The sequence below is a fragment of the Acomys russatus genome, chromosome 28 (genome assembly GCF_903995435.1).
Source record: "Acomys russatus chromosome 28, mAcoRus1.1, whole genome shotgun sequence".
Lineage (NCBI taxonomy): Eukaryota > Metazoa > Chordata > Mammalia > Rodentia > Muridae > Acomys > Acomys russatus.
The window spans coordinates 23,244,977-23,261,649 of record NC_067164.1 but is presented as its reverse complement, the minus strand read 5'-3'; the positions used below and the strand labels follow the sequence as shown (position 1 = coordinate 23,261,649).

Genomic DNA, 16,673 nt, shown 5'->3' with positions numbered 1-16,673 from the left:
AGCAGAGCAAAATGCCAGCAGCTGAGAGAAGCCAGATTGAATTAGTCAGCTTAGATTAGAGTTTGAGCCAGAACAGCTGAGTTGAACCAGCCAGCCGGAGTTCAGAAAGAACAAGTAAGGGGGAACTTATTCAGCAGTAAGTCTCAGAGGCTGGAAACATTCTAGGTCTAAATTATATTGTACGGAGGCTGGAAGCCAAATGTATGTCTGTCCATCCAGATGGAAAAGACAGTCTGGGCTAAAAACACAACCAACCAAATCAAATCAAAAGCCACCAAGTTGAAAAGTGGAACACAGAGCTCCCCTTTTCATCTGTCCACCAGTAGTGGCACTTTCTGGGCCACCAGCTTCGCCGGCTACTTCCGCTGCCACTGCCGCTCCCGCCCTCTTTTCATAGGTAAGTTTTCCTTGGAACGATCTCTGTGATCTTTCTAAAGCCTGACTCCTCAAGGTTTCGTTCTGCCAACAAAAAGGTCTTGGCAGGGGGAAGAAGTCTATGGGTGGAATTGACCATCAACCGAGGGGCTGTAGGGGTAAGGTAGTGCTGCATGCTTGCCAGCCCCAAATCATCTCTGTATCCCCAAAAGGTATTCACCGGGCACTAACTGTACACTCCCACCATCCACGGCCACCTAAGTAGAGCAAACTCACTGCCCACCTTCTCTGTTGGTCCAAGTAGTTTTACATCTAGACACAAAGACTTACGAGTCTGTCGGTGGACTCGGCCTTAACTGAGTACAAAGATGGCTAGAACTGCCCCACAAAGATGCCTTGTGGTTTCCGAAAAGGGGGGATGGGGTTCCCAATAAGGTATTATCTGGAACTAGTGTTTGGGCGATCTGAAGAAAAACACGCATACCCTAACAGGAGTGCGACCCTGCCCCGGAACCTCATTCCACCCAGCACCAGGGCCACGGCTGCCAAATCCAGCTTCTGGCTCGGCCTCGGAGGTACTGCAGGGAGGCCAAAGGCTCCCTTTCTTTTTAAAGAGCCTCTCCCGCCCCCCCCCCCCCCGTCTTCCCCCGCAGGCAATAGTAATAGTTATAGGCCGCTGTTATCTCATTAAATCTTCCCTTCCCTTCTCAGTGCTCCAGGGCCCTACTCACGACCTCTCTCTACCACCACCCCACGCCAGTCCATCCTCTGCGCCTCCTTCCACTCCTGCCTCTTGCCGTCTCCTCCTCCTCTCAGCTGAGCTGCGCGGGTAACAAGGCAGCAACAGATGCCAAACACCAAGATCGGCACCAGCAGGTCACACTGAAGAAGAGAGGATCCAAGTAGAGGGCAAAGACGCGAAGTGCAGCACATCCCACTTAGAAGCAGTAGGGTCCACCACTCTCCAGCTATGCCAGCCCCGACCGCCGGCGGCGAACCGGACAAGGTGCTCTTCTGCAAAGCCAAGGAGGAAATCCGTGCAGGACACAAAGGGTCGGCGGGCGGCGGTGGCCAGGAGCCGCAGGGCGCGCGCGCGTGCGCGCGGGGAGCGTCTGACCATCGTCTGGAGGAACGTGGTCGTGATGAGCCTGCTGCACTTAGGGGCTGTATACTCTTTGGTGCCCATCCCTAACGCCAAGCTGCTCACTCTGCTGTGGGGTAAGTCCGGCTGGCCACCGCTGCGCCCAGTCACAGTGCAGGGGCCCGATGTGCACAAGAGGTCACGCTCTCTGTCTCTGGCTGCTCAAGGCGTCCCACTGTGCCCTAAACACTGACTCCAAAGCGTGCAGTTTTCCATCCTTTGGGACAGGCAGGTGTTTCTGCCCAGGGAGTTTGTAATTTCTGCTCGGTTGGCTGATTGAAGGCCAAGGCACCTGGAGTCCCCAGTGCTGCCACCCCTATGTTGCCACAGCTTGCCCTCCTTGGCACACGGAGGAAGGGCTAGGGAATCTGGCTTTTATGAATGAGGTATATCTCCCGAAAGGCAATCCCTTGTCTTTGTTAAGTGTTTTAATTCTCTTCCTTCCTCCCGGCCTCTCAGTGACAAGAGGGTACTCCATCCAGCTCCTGGCTCCCCCTCACCCCCCCAACTCAGCTTCCAGATTCTGGGCTTCTCTGTCATTGAACTCCAGCCCATTAGTCTCTCCATCTTGGGGGTGATTTTTAATAGCTGCAGTGTTCTGAGAGTACCCAGGGAGAAGTGAGCACTTAACATATTATCTTATATGCCTGGAGCGCTACAGGGCCCACAGGCTCCAAGGCTTATGGCTGCTGGCATTTGGCCAGGAACCACACAACGAGGCTCTCTTTCCAAGGTTTTCCAGCTGATCTCTGCCGTCTCCAAACCCTTCTCTGTGTCGGAGATGGAATATTTGTCCTGAAAGACCTTGACCAAAGGATGCTTCCTTCAGCCCTAGGTTCCTGTGGTTGCCACAGAGAAGCCAACATGGCGGAAACCTGGGCTTCCTCTATGCGTGAGGCTGTCAGACTCTATTCTTGTACGTCCCTGAGTAGATTGCCGCGAACATAAATCATCATGGGCTCTGTACTCTAAAACTAGATGCTCTCCTGTCACTGCTCTCTAAAAACAAAACAAAAACAAAAAGACAGCCAGTGGTGAGTTTGTAGTTTCAAGACCCATGTCTGGGACTAAGAAATAATCCCAGCAATGGGCTTTATTTATGAGTGAGACAATCAGATTCCTGCAGAGGTTGACCCAGATGACAGATAGGCTCACTCAGTAATCGAGAGGGGACAAGAGACACTGCTGACTCAGAGACACTTTGAGTGAAAGACTCACATGTCTCCCCAAGTTGGAGCCATTTTCCATCATTTCTCTAACCAGTTGAGTCTAGCTAAGTTTTTGTCCCAACAGGCTGCTCATACATACACTTAGAGAGCTTAGTTGCCAAGGAAATAGGCCAAGAGGTGACAGACACAGGTGTTTTGTTTGTTTGTTTTTTAAAGCACGACGAAAGAAAGTGTGTTTGAGTGGCATATAATGGGACTGTCTTTGGCCTGCCAGCTCCCAATAATGACACGGAGGAGACAATCTTTATTGCTATGAAATCTTTGACCTTCGCTTAGGCTTGTTCCCAAATAGTCTTAAAACTTAAATTATCCCGTTTATACTAACCTATGTTCTGACATCTGGCTCATTCCCTCTATGCAGTACCAGCAGCTGTTTCTTCTCCGCGTCTGGCCGGTGAATCCCTGTGCCTGATTTCTTTCCCAGAGTTCCTAGCTCTTTCCATAAGCCCCGCCTATCTTCTCCTGCTCAGCTCTTTATTTAACCAATTGGAGGGTGATGGAGAATGTTTACAAAACACTGAGACAAGTGATGCTTTGTACAAATATCAATGCCAAAGTCCGACCTGTTCCCAACTCTCCGTGGGTACAGAAATCAACATCTGAACAATGCAAAGACAACCTCACACGGTGCACGAAAAGATCACCCCGACAGTGGTGTTTTCTTGCTGTCTTTCTCCTGACATTCTGTTCCCTACCTTCCAGTCTGCCTGTCCCCCTGCCCTACATGTCATTGGAGTGACTCAGTCTTGGCCTTAAGAATACGGCTTCAAGCCAGGTGAGGTGGTCCTGAGGAAACAGCAGCCGAGGAAGTCTTTTGAAGTTGAATCACCTGGGCTGCCTGTTTTGTCTTTATTATTATTATTGGGTTTTTGCTCTGAAAATAAGTAAACTTTTGAAAGTATTAGTATAGGTACATTTTTACATATATATGGAATATGCAAGGCATACAAATTATCTAAGACAAATAGTTGTCCTATTTTTGAGCAGGTGTAAGCCATCAACTTTATACATCTATTTGAGCTGTAATATCCGTGCTGTGTGAAAGAATGGCATGTCATAAGGACCAGGCGGAGAGGGAAAACGGGATGATACAAGTGAGGGGATAACAAATAAGATGTAATCTGAATAAATTACTTAAATAAATAAAAATTAAAGCTAGCTATTTTGGAACAGAAAAAAACAAAACAAAAACAAACAAACAAAAGAATCCATCCTAAGGGTGGCTGCTGTCCCAGGCCATAGTGTGAAACAAAGGTCTGGAGTCATTGGGTAGACAGCAGTGGTCATTGGGTAGACAGCAGTGGCCATTGGGTAGACAACAGTGGTCATTGGGTAGACAGCAGTGGCCATTGGGTAGACAGCAGTGGTCATTGGGTAGACAGCAGTGGCCATTGGGTAGACAGCAGTAGTCATTGGGTAGACAGCAGTGGTCATTGGGGAGACAGCAGTGGCCATTGGGGAGACAGCAGTGGCCATTGGGGAGACAGCAGTGGCCATTGGGTAGACAGCAGTGGTCATTGGGTAGACAGCAGTGGTCATTGGGTAGACAGCAGTGATCATTGGGTAGACAGCAGTGGTCATTGGGTAGACAGCAGTGGTCATTGGGTAGACAGCAGCGGTCATTGGGTAGACAGCAGTGGCCATTGGGTAGACAGCAGTGGCCATTGGGTAGACAGCAGTGGCCATTGGGTAGACAGCAGTGGCCATTGGGTAGACAGCAGTGGCCATTGGGTAGACAGCAGTGGTCATTGGGTAGACAGCAGTGGTGCCAATGAACCTGGGAGCAGCTTCAAGCTCAACGTTGACTAACTTTCTCTCTTTCTTTCTTTCTTTCTTTCTTCCTTCCTGTCTTCCTTCCTTCCTTTCTTTCTTTATTCATTTATTTTGTCTTAAAAATTAGGTAATGCCTGTTCTTTAGAGGTGGTCTAGAGTATACAAGAAAGCAAAAGAAAAAAATGACTGTCTGTCCGTCGTAGGGAAAGCAATTATTTCTGACCATCTGGACTGTTCTCATCAGACCCTTTCCCTCTAAACCTAACTATAGTCTCACTTCCTGCAATCTCATGTAATTTTGTTTTAAGTTTGTCTGGGGGTTTTGTTTTGTTTGTTTGTTTTTAAATTTGTTAATATACCATTAAAATGCTGATACCAGATCACCTCTTAGACAGCCCACATGCCTAGTGAGCTCCCTCAACATTGGGTGGCTCTTGGCAATGCCACAGACGTAGTTTATACTTATTGATATGGATCGTGGATTATGTGGGTTTTTTCATTCGTAAGATTGAAAAAACTTACATTTATTTATTGGGTGTGCATGGCAAACATGGGGAGGCCAGAGAACAACCAGGGTGTCAGTTCTCCCCTTCCACTGTGTGGATTTGGGAATCAAACTCAGGTGGTTAGGCTTGGCGGCCCATGCCTTTACCCAGTGAGCCAGCTTGCTATGCTAGCCCACAGGCTGTCACTTCATGGCAGCCTAAAGCCCCAAGGCTTGCGTGTAGCCCACTGGAGTTCTTCTTTTGTGTCGCTGTGTTGCTATTACTCACCACGCTCCATCTTAGTGCACTTATCGTCCTGCACACCTGGCATCTTTTGGATATGAAGTGAGTCCTACTTTCCCACCCCCGACAAGGCTTGTGTATTCAAGGCTTTGTCCCTAGTGCCATGTTCAGAGGTTGGACTTTAGGGATGAGATTGGGGCGGTGACAGCACAGGCTGAATGGGGGACTCTATGATGGCTCCATAACCGAGTGGACTCCTAGGAGGTGGTGGAAACTGTGGGAGGTGGGGCCTGGTTATAGGAAAGCAGTTGCTGGCAGTGGTCCTTGAAGGATATACCTTGTCTTGGGCTCCTTCCTCTTTGTGTCACCATGCCTGGGCTACCATGAAGTGAACTCATCTTCTTTGCTTTTCCCCCATGACATTCCTGCCTGGCATGGGCCTAACAGCAGTGAAGCCAGCTGGGGGCTAAAGCCACTGAAACTGAGCCAAAATAAACCAAAACCAAAAATTAAAAAAAAAAAAAAAATCACGTTATAATTCAGTCTTATTCATCTATATTTCCTATGTTAACATATCATTTTTAAGTAGATATGTTCTGATAGTTTGTCACAGTGACAAAAAGTGACCAATGCAATATCCTTACCGGTCTCCACAGGCTCCATCCCTTGATGCATCTCCATTAAGGCTCTGGGCTGTGACTTTCCCACCAGAGAGAAGTCTTCCTCACAAAGAGGAGTTTGGGGACCAGTGAGGCCACAAAGCAAAATCCTGCCTCAAAAGATCAAATCAGAACTAAACCAAGCAAAAAGAATGTTCTCATATAATCTGTTTAAGTATCTCTGCATATTTTAAGTTGCTTTTTGCAGAATTTCTGGGTGACCGCCTCCTACTGCATGGGACTCCTTTCCCAGCATGAGCTGAACCTGGGCTGCATCAAGCTGTGCCCAGTGGGACGCGGAAGTACAAGTCAGTGCTCACAGCCCTCAATAGATCCTATTGATTTCATCTCCATCATAAATCATCGAACTCCTGTAAAGTACTGACATATTTATGGGTCTGGGAAAGTGTAGCTTGGCTCACATCAGTCCTCTGGCTAATCTATGCTGGTACAATGGCATCTTATTAATTTATTAACCCTCAGCTCTATTAAAGTATAGAGTGTTAGGGCGGGAAGGAATCTTAATGTTACCCAACCCCAAGGATAGAGGTAAGCCCAAAGCAGGCTTACAAGTCATTTCATGAAAATCATAAAAGAAATTTACTCTAAACAATTCTTCACCATACACATAATTTTACTGTTTGTTAAATGTAAAAACACATTTGCGTATTAGTGACACAGGCCCGCTTGCTTTTACACGAAGAACTGAATCTTGGCTGAGTGTCTGGTGAGTGGGCAGAAGCAAGCGTCTTTCACACGTCTCAGCGTGCGTCAATAGCTGACTTTATAGTCACCAACGCTGAGGATGCCATTTCACACAAATACGTAATACAAAGTGGCAGGAATACGTTTAGGGCATTTCAGAAGCTGTGGGGAATTCTGCTCTAAACGCAAGAAAACACCTTGTAGGCCCTGTTCTCTACTTCTGCTTCTACCACATGAGTCCAGGGTGGCCACTCAGGGGGCCAGGCTTATCCCTTATCCACTGAGCTGTCTTATTGGCCCTCAGATAGCACATTTTAAAACCAAACATTCTAGTGCAGTGGTTCTCAAGCTGTGGGTCGTGCGTGACCCCTTTGGGAGTGTCGAGTGACCCTTTCATAGGGGTCACCTAAGACCATCAGAAAACACAGACATATTTTATGATTCACAACAGTAGCAAAATTACAGTTATGAAGCAGCAGCGAAAGTAATTTTGTGGCTGGGGTCACCACAACAAGTGGAACTAATTTAAAGAGCCCCAGTGTTAGGAAGTTCGGATACAGTCCAAAGATAGACCAATTTGACTCTTACATACTGAGGAATGCAGGTAAGAAAGCGTTAAAGCTCATAAGCTATTACATTTCTACAAAGCAGATTGTAAAGTATAGAAGTGTTAAGCCCGAATGGAGCTGGGAGAGCAGGCACAGCACAGTGTGCCCCATTGTGTGCCCAAACAAGGCTGCCGTGAGGTTGCGCAGCACAGCAGGGGTGAGGGTCACCAGGTGCATGGTGACATCTTTGCTCACTGCGGTTTTTTTTTTTTTCGAAGCCAGTGATCATGGCAACATTTTATCTTTAGATTATTTTGCAGCCTAGTTCTTTTAAAATGAGCTTGATTTAGGATTAATTTTTGGTCATTATACCGGTCAGAAACCTTTTACTGTAGGCAGTTTTTCCGCCTACCTCTTCTTGTAGTTGGCTGGCCATTTTGGAAGGTGGGCTGGAGAGAGGGGACATTCAATAAGCCTGAGTGGGAAGATGAAGGCAGAAGAAAAACAATCAGGCCCCCGCCAGGCCCTCATTTTTTTCCTCCCATTTTATACACTGAGTTTCTGCTGGAGATTCTCTGTGAAAAAAAAAAAAAAAAAAAAAAAAAGGCCTCTACTTGAAAAACTACACCAGGCCTGGAGGGTTTAAAGCTATGCTAAGTATCATTCTGGCAAGTTACTGTCAGGGCCAGGCTGGGCCGGATCTGTCCAATGATTGATTAAAACGGAATGAGCTAATGGCCGAAAAGGAGTTAGATTATATAAATGCAGGTTTATTGGGAGAAGCAGGGGAGGGAGGAAGGCAGGGAAGGAGGGAGGGAAAGAGAGAGAGAGGGAGAGGAGAGGAGAGGAGAGAGAGAGAACAGAAGAGAACAGAAGAGAAGAGAAGAGAGCAGAGGGAGAGGGAGAGGAGGGGGAAAAGAAGTAGGGAAGAGGAGAGAGCCAGAAGGGTCTCTGGGAGAGGGGAAGCCCCACCCCTAGATAGAGCACAGGGTACGCCAGCCACGCCCTGCAGCAGGTAGGGACCTAACACCCGCTGCTGTCCAGGGCACACCCAGCTCCACCAGCTCAATCCTATACCTCGAGGCCTCCCCTCTTCTTTACCTGAATATTCCCCCTCCCTCTCTCTCCTTCTTCCCATCCCTTCTTTTGGTGTGTGTGTGTGTGTCTGTGCATGCATGTGTGTATTTTGAGAAAGGATTTCAGGATTAGCCTAGATGGCCTTAAATGAGAGATTTTCTTTTTTTTTTTGTTTTTTGTTTGTTTGTTTGTATTTGTTTTTCAAGACAGGGTTTCTCTGTGTAGCCTTGGCTGTCCTGAACTCACTTAGTAGACCACGCTGGCCTCAAACTCACAGCGATCCGCCTGCCTCTGCCTCCCGAGTTGCTTTTCTTGCCTCGGTCTCCTACCACATGTGGCTTACTTCTTTTTCCTATTTCTCTTCTCGTTTCCTTCCTCTCTCCTCCCTTCCTTCAACACACCTTATAACATTTATTTCCTGCCCATCCGTGTGGGTGTGAGCCTGAATGGGCCCAGGTGTGTGGGCCTGAATGTTTGCAGGTCAGAGGATTTTCTGAAGCTGGTTCTCACATACTGTGTGGGTCCTGGCATGGAACTCTGGTCACCCGGCTTGGTAGCAAGTGGCTTCAAGCCACCTGTTCTGCCTGCCTTTTGTTCTCATTACGAGATGCAGTCTCTAGGGCGCAGGGAGGCTTTGAACTTGCTATGTATCAGAGGCTGGTCTTAAATTCTTTATCTCTTCTCTACTTTCCGTAGAGAAGTGTGTACTACCACACATGACTTCACTTCTTCAAGGAAGCATCACTGCTCTGTAGTACAAGGTACAAAATTCATTAAAAAAAAAAAAAAGTATCCATTCAGCCGTGTGCAATGGCACAGGTTGATAATCACAATCCTTGGGAAGAGGAGGCAGGAAGACCGAACACAAGCCAGAAGCTAGCCTGGGCTACATAGTCATAGTCTATCTCAGAAACAAGCAAGGGGAGTAGAAAAGAGCAAGAGGGAGGGCTGTGGGAAAGAGGTGGTTCGTGTATCACAATGACGAAATGCCAAGCATTGCTTTGGCTCACTGCTCGGAGGCTGGCTGTCTAGGGTCAAGCTGCCTGCACGCTTGGCTTCCCTCTGCCTTCTCCTTGCTATGCAGTGAGGCTGCCTCAGAGCCTCAGCTCATATACATCCTTGGTGTCTTTTAGCAGGTTCAGCTCGCCTCCTCTTTAAAGAAATATTTTATTTTACTTAGTACAGTGTGTGTGTGTATCCAGGGAGGCTAGAAGAGGGGGCTTCATTCCTTAGAGCTGGAGTTATGTGGAGTCATGAGCCTTTTGACACGGGTTCTGGGGATGGAACTCAAGTTCTAGTAGCAGGTGCTCTTGACTGGTAAGCCATCTTTCCAGCCCTGTGGACACCTCCTCCTGTAAGAACAGCAGCTAGCCTGAATTCAAACGCCCCATGTAGTGAACTTATCACCTTAAAGGTCCTGACTCTAATACAGTCACCTTCGGGTATCACAGTATGAATTTGAGGCCACACCTAGCAGCAGCTTTTCCTATTTGTCACAGTGGCCACCGTGGGACCTGCTGGTTGTCCGGGTGTGCTATAATAGCAGAGACGGAACCCTCCTGGCTTATAATGATGTGAGTCAGAGACCCACTCGAGAGAGAAGAGCTGGGAGGTTGTAGGGCTGCAGTTCCATCCTCAAGAGGGCTGTTGCGGAAGGAACCGGAATCCATGTCAACCCAGAATGCCCTCTTTATTTTTTTTTTTCTGCTGCCAGTTATGCCTCTTAGATACATCCTTTTAAAGTGAAACCTCCTGGTTCCCCTCAGTCACAGTCATAGGGGAGGCGAGTAGGGGGAAAGCAGGAGGGAGGGAGGAATGGGAGGATACAAAGGATGGGATAACAATTGAGATGTAATATGAATGAATTAATTTAAAACATTAAAAAATAAAGGGAAACCTCCTGTGTATCTTTTTCTTTATGCTGACCATGGCCTCCTGTTAATCAGACCTCTGCTGCTATGGAAACATGCTTTGCTAACCTTAGCTCCCCTGGGTGTAAGACTTTGGGGTGAAGTCTAAGCATGGAAGAGGGATGACAGAGGCTGTAGTAAGGCACTGCGGACAGGGGGTGTCAGGGTCCGAGTTAGATGGTTTGTGAAGGAAGTGTAGCAAGTCCACAGAGGACAGATGTGTTTCCTGAAACCACCCAGCGGTGGCAACTCCAGCTGGACTGTCAGTGGCTGTGGGGTGCTCTTCCTTGGGTGTGGACAGAGTGGAGGGAGAGGACTAGGACAGAACAGACTGAACTAACCTGAGGTTGAAGAAGGCAAGGCGAGGCTTTCCAGAACTGTGTGAAGATTCTCCTCCATGTCAGCAGGGGAGATGTTGCTGGTGTGACTCATAGCTGCCGTTTGCAAAGCTGGAGGACCCGCGGCACCTCTCTTCCTGCTTCTGGGTTCTAACAGCCTGCCCATACTTGGCATCCTCTAGTTTATTAATTGTAACTTGTCTATCAAGAACCCAGCACTGGCTTCTGCCAGCAGCATCTCTCAGACTGGCAATAGGACACACAACGAGTGTAATGCTGTTGCTGTGTTTAGAAAAGCCAGCAGCAGGGAGAAGCTGATAATCCTGCATCCTCTGGTGGCCAGGTGCCTGTTTCCACACACTCTTTTTTTCTTAATATTTTATTTAATTTTAATTTATGTGTGTTGGTGTTAGGGTGTCAGATCTTAGAGTTACAGACAGTTGTGAGCTGTCATGTAGTTGCTGGGAATTGAACCCAGGTCCTTTGGAAGAGCAGGCGGTGCTCCTAAATACTGAGCCATCTCTCCAGCCCCAACATACACTCTTGCTGTCTGCTGCTGCTGCATCCTGTCTTAGGTGCAGTGGTTATAGACAGGGATGAACAGGGCATGTGCCTGCCCTCAGTAGACTTCCTGTCTAGGTGAGGAAAGGTGTAGGAGTGTGACAAGAGCAAATGTCAATATGAGCTGGTAGATACTCCCAATTAGTTGTGTTGGTATGAGCAGAATGGGAATCTGTAAGCACAAGGCTGGGGACTGAGAAAAAGGTTCCTGTAGGCCGTGAGACTTGAGTGTTAGCAAGACAAAGAGGGTTGTGTCCTACGGTGATATTTGATTATTGGACGATGAGGCAAGGGAATCTCAAGTTCAAGGCCAGCCTGGGCTACATGGGGAATTCCAGGTCAGCCTGGGCTACACAATCCTGTTGTCAGTGGTCTCTGTCTGGGCTGGGTGTCTTGTTCCAAGATTTGAAGAAGAGAACACAAACGGTAGACGAACATGGATTTTTATTTAGAAGCAAAGTGAAAGTACAGACCAGACACTCTGCCAGGAAACAGCAGGCTGCTTGAGTGCGAAGGCTCAGGGTACCTGAAACACCCAGGGCATCCTGCTCTGGTCCAGAAGGGGTCATTTGCTAAGGGGCCGGGTGTGGGTCATTTTCTGTGTTGAGTAATAGACTTGGATTATGTAGGTCTTTCTTTGCTGTACACATTCTTTCCCATGATGCATCTGATTTTAATTATATGCATAACCGATCATGAATAGGCATAAGACGGCAAACAGGATTTCTTTTTCCCCTATAAGTTCATTTTGAGGACACATTTTGCTTTATTGTGCGTGTGCTGAAAAACGATCCCAGACTGCATCAGTCCGTTGCCTATGTTTTCCTGATATATCCCAGGATGCATGGGACCACAGAAAGGGAGCTAACAAGGAGTTGTTAGAAGAAGTGACATACTGCACTGTTTGGAGCAAGGCATACACACAACTTAGTGCAGATGGGGGCTCCAGGTTGGTAAGTGCATTACTGGGGAAAGGTGTGGATATAACTTATGCCAAGCAGACTCCCAGGTTTTCAATTAGTCCCTATGCTGGCCAGCTTCAACTGCTGAAAAATACCAAACAAAAAATAGGAAGGAGAAAAAAAAAATAGGAAGGAGGAAAGTTCTCACCATTCGAAGACAAGGTTAACTGTGCATGGAAGCATGTGTAATGCAAAGATGGCTCAGAGGAAGCCTTGTCAGTTCTGGGCTCGGAAAGAGGGGGAAATTCTGCTGCGTGCTGAGGGTGTGCTTGCTTGAGGAAGAACTATGACATTTTCAAAAAAATTTAAAAGACCTTTCTATTGATTTTTCAACAATTTTACATCATGCACCCCAATCCCACTCATCTCCTCATCCCTCCATCTCCACCCTCTGACCTTACAACGTCCCCTGCAAAAAGAACAAAACCCAAACCAAAAACCATCCACTGTGGAAGCTGTAGTGTGTCTGGCAGTACTCCCTTTTGTCCATGTAGCTTTACTTGCAAATATTCATTGCAATGGGTCATTGGTCTGGTTGGAGGCCTCTGGCTTCTGCTACTTTATCAATACTGGACCCTCACTGGGACTCCTCTCTGATAATCTGTTGTTGCCCCGTGTCATGGAGATCCTGCAGCTTTGGATCTGTTAGACTGGCCTCTTCACATGCTCCAGCAGTTCATAGATTGGGTGGGCCAACTTAAAGCCCTGAATCTGGGCCTGGGTGGAAGCTGAGTTAAGTTAGTCAGCCCACCCGCTCTCCTGCTCCCACACCACCAGGGCCAGCTCTCCTGCTTTGCCCAGGTGAGGGGTAGGGCCAGCTTGCCTGCTCTCCCAGCCTCAGGACTAGCTTACCTGCTTGCTGCAGGTGTGTGTGTGTGTGTGTGTGTGTGTGTGTGTGTGTGTGTGTGTGTGTAGGTAGGTAGGTAGGTAGGGGGGCAACTCACCTGAACCCACACCCTCCCACAGCAGATGAAGGTTGGGACCAGACCTCCTGAGTGCCATAGCTGTTGAGGGGCAGAGGCAGCTCTCCCAGCACAGGTGAGGGGCATGGCCAGCTCATCACAGTACTTAGACATCAACATGGCTTCAGGTAGAAGACCAGACCAGGGACTTCTGCATGGCCTTTGGTAGTAACATGGGCCTTGGACATCCACACAGACCCAGACATGACAGAATGGGCTTGGATGTCACCATGACCTCATGTGGCATTGCAGGCCACTCAGGTAAGTATGTCCCCCAGTGGTAGCATGGCCTCAGACATCAACATTTGTAGCTGTGTGACTGTGAGAAATTTGATTCCTGAGTTTTGACTTCCTGTAAAATGAGGCTGGGAAGACTGATAACACAGATTATTTAGTTTAGTTCAAGACCTCAACTTCTGCTTCTGCCCTATTCAAGGTGTCAGGTGGAGAAAGGTGTTTGGAGTGAGTCTTGACTCTAGACATAGGGAGGTGTGGAGTGACTGGGACAAGAAGCAAGAGAAACATACAGACTGTGAGAATGCAGAATATGAGTTTGTCTAGTCAGGGGTTCGAGAAGCCACTTGGAATAAGTAATGCAGACATTAGGGGAACGTGGGGCTTTCCACAGAGGAGCCATACAGACAAGGCATGGGGGTTTGGAGCAGCAATGAAGGGGTGAACAGCAGTTCAGAGCCCTACAGTGTGAGAAACTAGAGGGCTGAGACCAGAGATGGAGAGGTGGGGCAGGCAGGACGGGAAAGGTACTTCCTGTGACCCCCTGCAAAGATTAGGCTGTTCTCTTATGGAGGGCGAAGTGGCACAGAACAGGAAAAAAGTGTTCAATTCATGTTTTGGTCCATCAAAGGGAGTGGTTTAGTGGAGGGTAGCTTTGAAGGAGGGTGAGACCCAGGAGGGAAAGAGTGTTAGTGGGTGAACGGTGGGTGGTGCTTTGAATAACAATGGCCCCCATGGGTTCAATCATTTGACTACCTGGTTCCCAGTTAGTGGAACTGTTCAGGAAGGATTAGGGGGTGTGGTCTTATTGGAGGAGCTCTGTCACTCGGGGTGGGCTCTGAAGCTTAACACGCCCTGTCACTCATTCCCAGCTGGCTTTCTCTGCCTTGTGCTTGTGGATCAAGATGGAGCTCTCCGCTCCAGCACCATGCTTGCCTGCCTACAACCACGTTCCCTAACATGTCGGTTTAGACTCTTAACCCTCTGAGCACTGCCTGCTCTTCCAAAGGACCCGGGTTCAATTCCCAGCACCCACATAGCAGCTCACAACTGTCTGTAACTCCAAGATCTGACACTCCCACACCAATGGACATAAATTAAATAAAATATAAAAAAATTAAATAAACGCTGATTTGGTTATGATGTTTTTTTCACAGTGATTGAAAAGTAAGTAAGGCGGATGGATGCAAAGAGCACATCGGAGGGACCCTAGGATGGATGCAGTTTGTGCTTGGAGGTTCATGACTGGATGGATGTAGGGTTGAGGAGCGGGAAGCCCCAGCCAACATGGAGCAGGAAGTATGTAGCAAACCTAGTTCTAAATGAATTATTTTTGTAAACCCATTGTTCCTCACACTAGAGGTTTTATAGATAAAGATGTTGGGGTCAAAGACAAGTGGCTTGGCCCAGAACACGTGGCTAGCAAGTGGTTTGGCTTCATCATGTTTCAGTTTTGGTCCCAATTGGTCCAGAAGGGTAGGCGGAGCATCTAAAGGTCCCACCCCCAAGCACTGTCAGATCACTTCTTCCTTACATATATTTAGTGGGAGAGGCCTGTGACTAGCCCATGACTAAACTGATGCTCTTATCCTTGCGGCCTCTTGTCACCAAGACATGCCCCAAAACCTGCCTTGTACTGCTTCATACTTGATAACAAGTTTGGGAAGAAGAAAAATGATGGTACAGACTCTGAAATTTCTCATAAGCCGACATGATCCCTCTCTGTTTCCAGGCCACTGACTAGATGACAGATTAAAATATATAAAGTCCTGACAGAATTAAAAAAGAAAAATAGTATGGTTGAGCCAGCCTTCAGTGTTGTAGGTTTAAATTAGATTTCATGTTGTGTTATGCACATGAAGGCTTGTCATCATCAGGCTGGCCAGGCAGGTATGATTTAGTGAGTTATGTTTGGAGAAATGGGGCGGGAAAATAACTATGGAATAGGGTAATGACAAAAAATGGAGACAGCATCTTTCTTCATAGACTAGCCTGGTCTTGTTTTTATGGTCCTCCTGTCTCTGCCTCCAGAGGAGTTGGGATTACAGGCGTGGATCATTTGGTGACTCCAGGGAGATGTGTTGGCCTGTGTTTTTCTTGTTTTTGTTTCTGCACCGGGACTTATGTACCTGGAGCTAATTTGCTGGTTATGCATACCCATGCCACCCCCACTCTACACACACACACACACACACACACACACACACACACACCACACACACACACACACACACACACACACACACACACACCACACCACACACACACACAGAGAGAGAGAGAGAGAGACAGACAGAGAGAGAGAGAGAGAGAGAGAGACAGAGAGAGAGACACACACACACACACACACACAGAGAGAGAGAGAGAGAGAGAGAGAGAGAGAGAGAGAGAGAGAGAGAGAGAGAGAGAGAGAGAAAGAGACCGTCAGTGTTCTTCATTCAGTGGAAGAATTTGTAATGTTTCCAAGAGAATTAAGCTGTGAAGAGTTTAAATGTCATTTTCCCTGTGGACTGATATTCAGAGTTCTAGGCTCTATCTGTAACCTTTCTCTGAGAGTCCATTACTCCCTCAATAACAATCGCTATCCAAGGATCAACACACCCTTGTCTGGTCCTCACCTCTCTGGCTGTTTTGTGTGGCTCTCTTTGCCTGGGTTTCCTACCCCAGGTCGGCTGTGGCCTGACCCTGCTTCTCTGGCCTTTCACGACAGTTGTAGGACTCCATACATCTGGGAGCCTTACCTGATCACAGCTCTGGCCTGATCCTGGTCTTCACAGTCTCCCATGCCTTTTGTAGGGCTCTGGGCACTCTCACTAGATCAGCTCAGGCCTGACTGTGGCTTCCCCAACCTCCCCTGTCTGCTGTGGCACTGCCACCTGGGCACCTAACCCTGGCTTGGTTCTGGGTCCACAGCTTCCTCTGTATTTTCTACACACCTTTGGGGGGCCTCACCCTGGACCAGCTCCAGCCTTGACCCTGGGTCCATTGCTTTTGCTGAATTCCCCCCTTGTACCTTCTAGTCTGAATTTCCCATCATCTCTCTCTCTCTCTCTTTTTTTTTTAAGATTTATTTATTTATTACATATACAGTATTTTGTCTGCATGTACTCCTGCCCTCCAGGAGAAGGCACCAGATCTCACTGTAGATAACTCAGTGGTTAAGAGCAGTGACTACTCTTCCAGAGGTCATGAGTTCAATTCCCAGCAACCACATGGTGGCTCACATCCATCTATAATGTGATCTGATGCCCTCTTCCGGTCTGCAGGTGTACATGCAGGCAGAGCACTGTCTATAGTAGTAGTAGTAGTAATAGTAGTAATAATAATACTAATAATAATATCCAGTTATTCTCCAGGACTGAATAAATTATGCCTCTGAGAGAAAAGAAGGTGACCCCTGTGGCTATCTTATCCCCAATGCCCCTCTATCTCTCTCCCCAGTCCAACTTGTCCGAAGAAGTACCAGACTCC

General features: G+C 47.7%; 1 protein-coding gene across 1 annotated transcript in view; it reads left to right on the top strand.

Moving 5' to 3' along the window:
* The first annotated feature begins 1,345 nt into the window (after positions 1 to 1,345).
* The window catches only part of Scd5 (stearoyl-CoA desaturase 5), a 100,049-nt gene continuing 84,721 nt past the window's right edge, over positions 1,346 to 16,673 (top strand). The window contains 2 exon segments of the mRNA XM_051170184.1: positions 1,346 to 1,471; positions 1,473 to 1,593. Coding sequence (XP_051026141.1) covers positions 1,346 to 1,471; positions 1,473 to 1,593 — 247 coding nt within the window.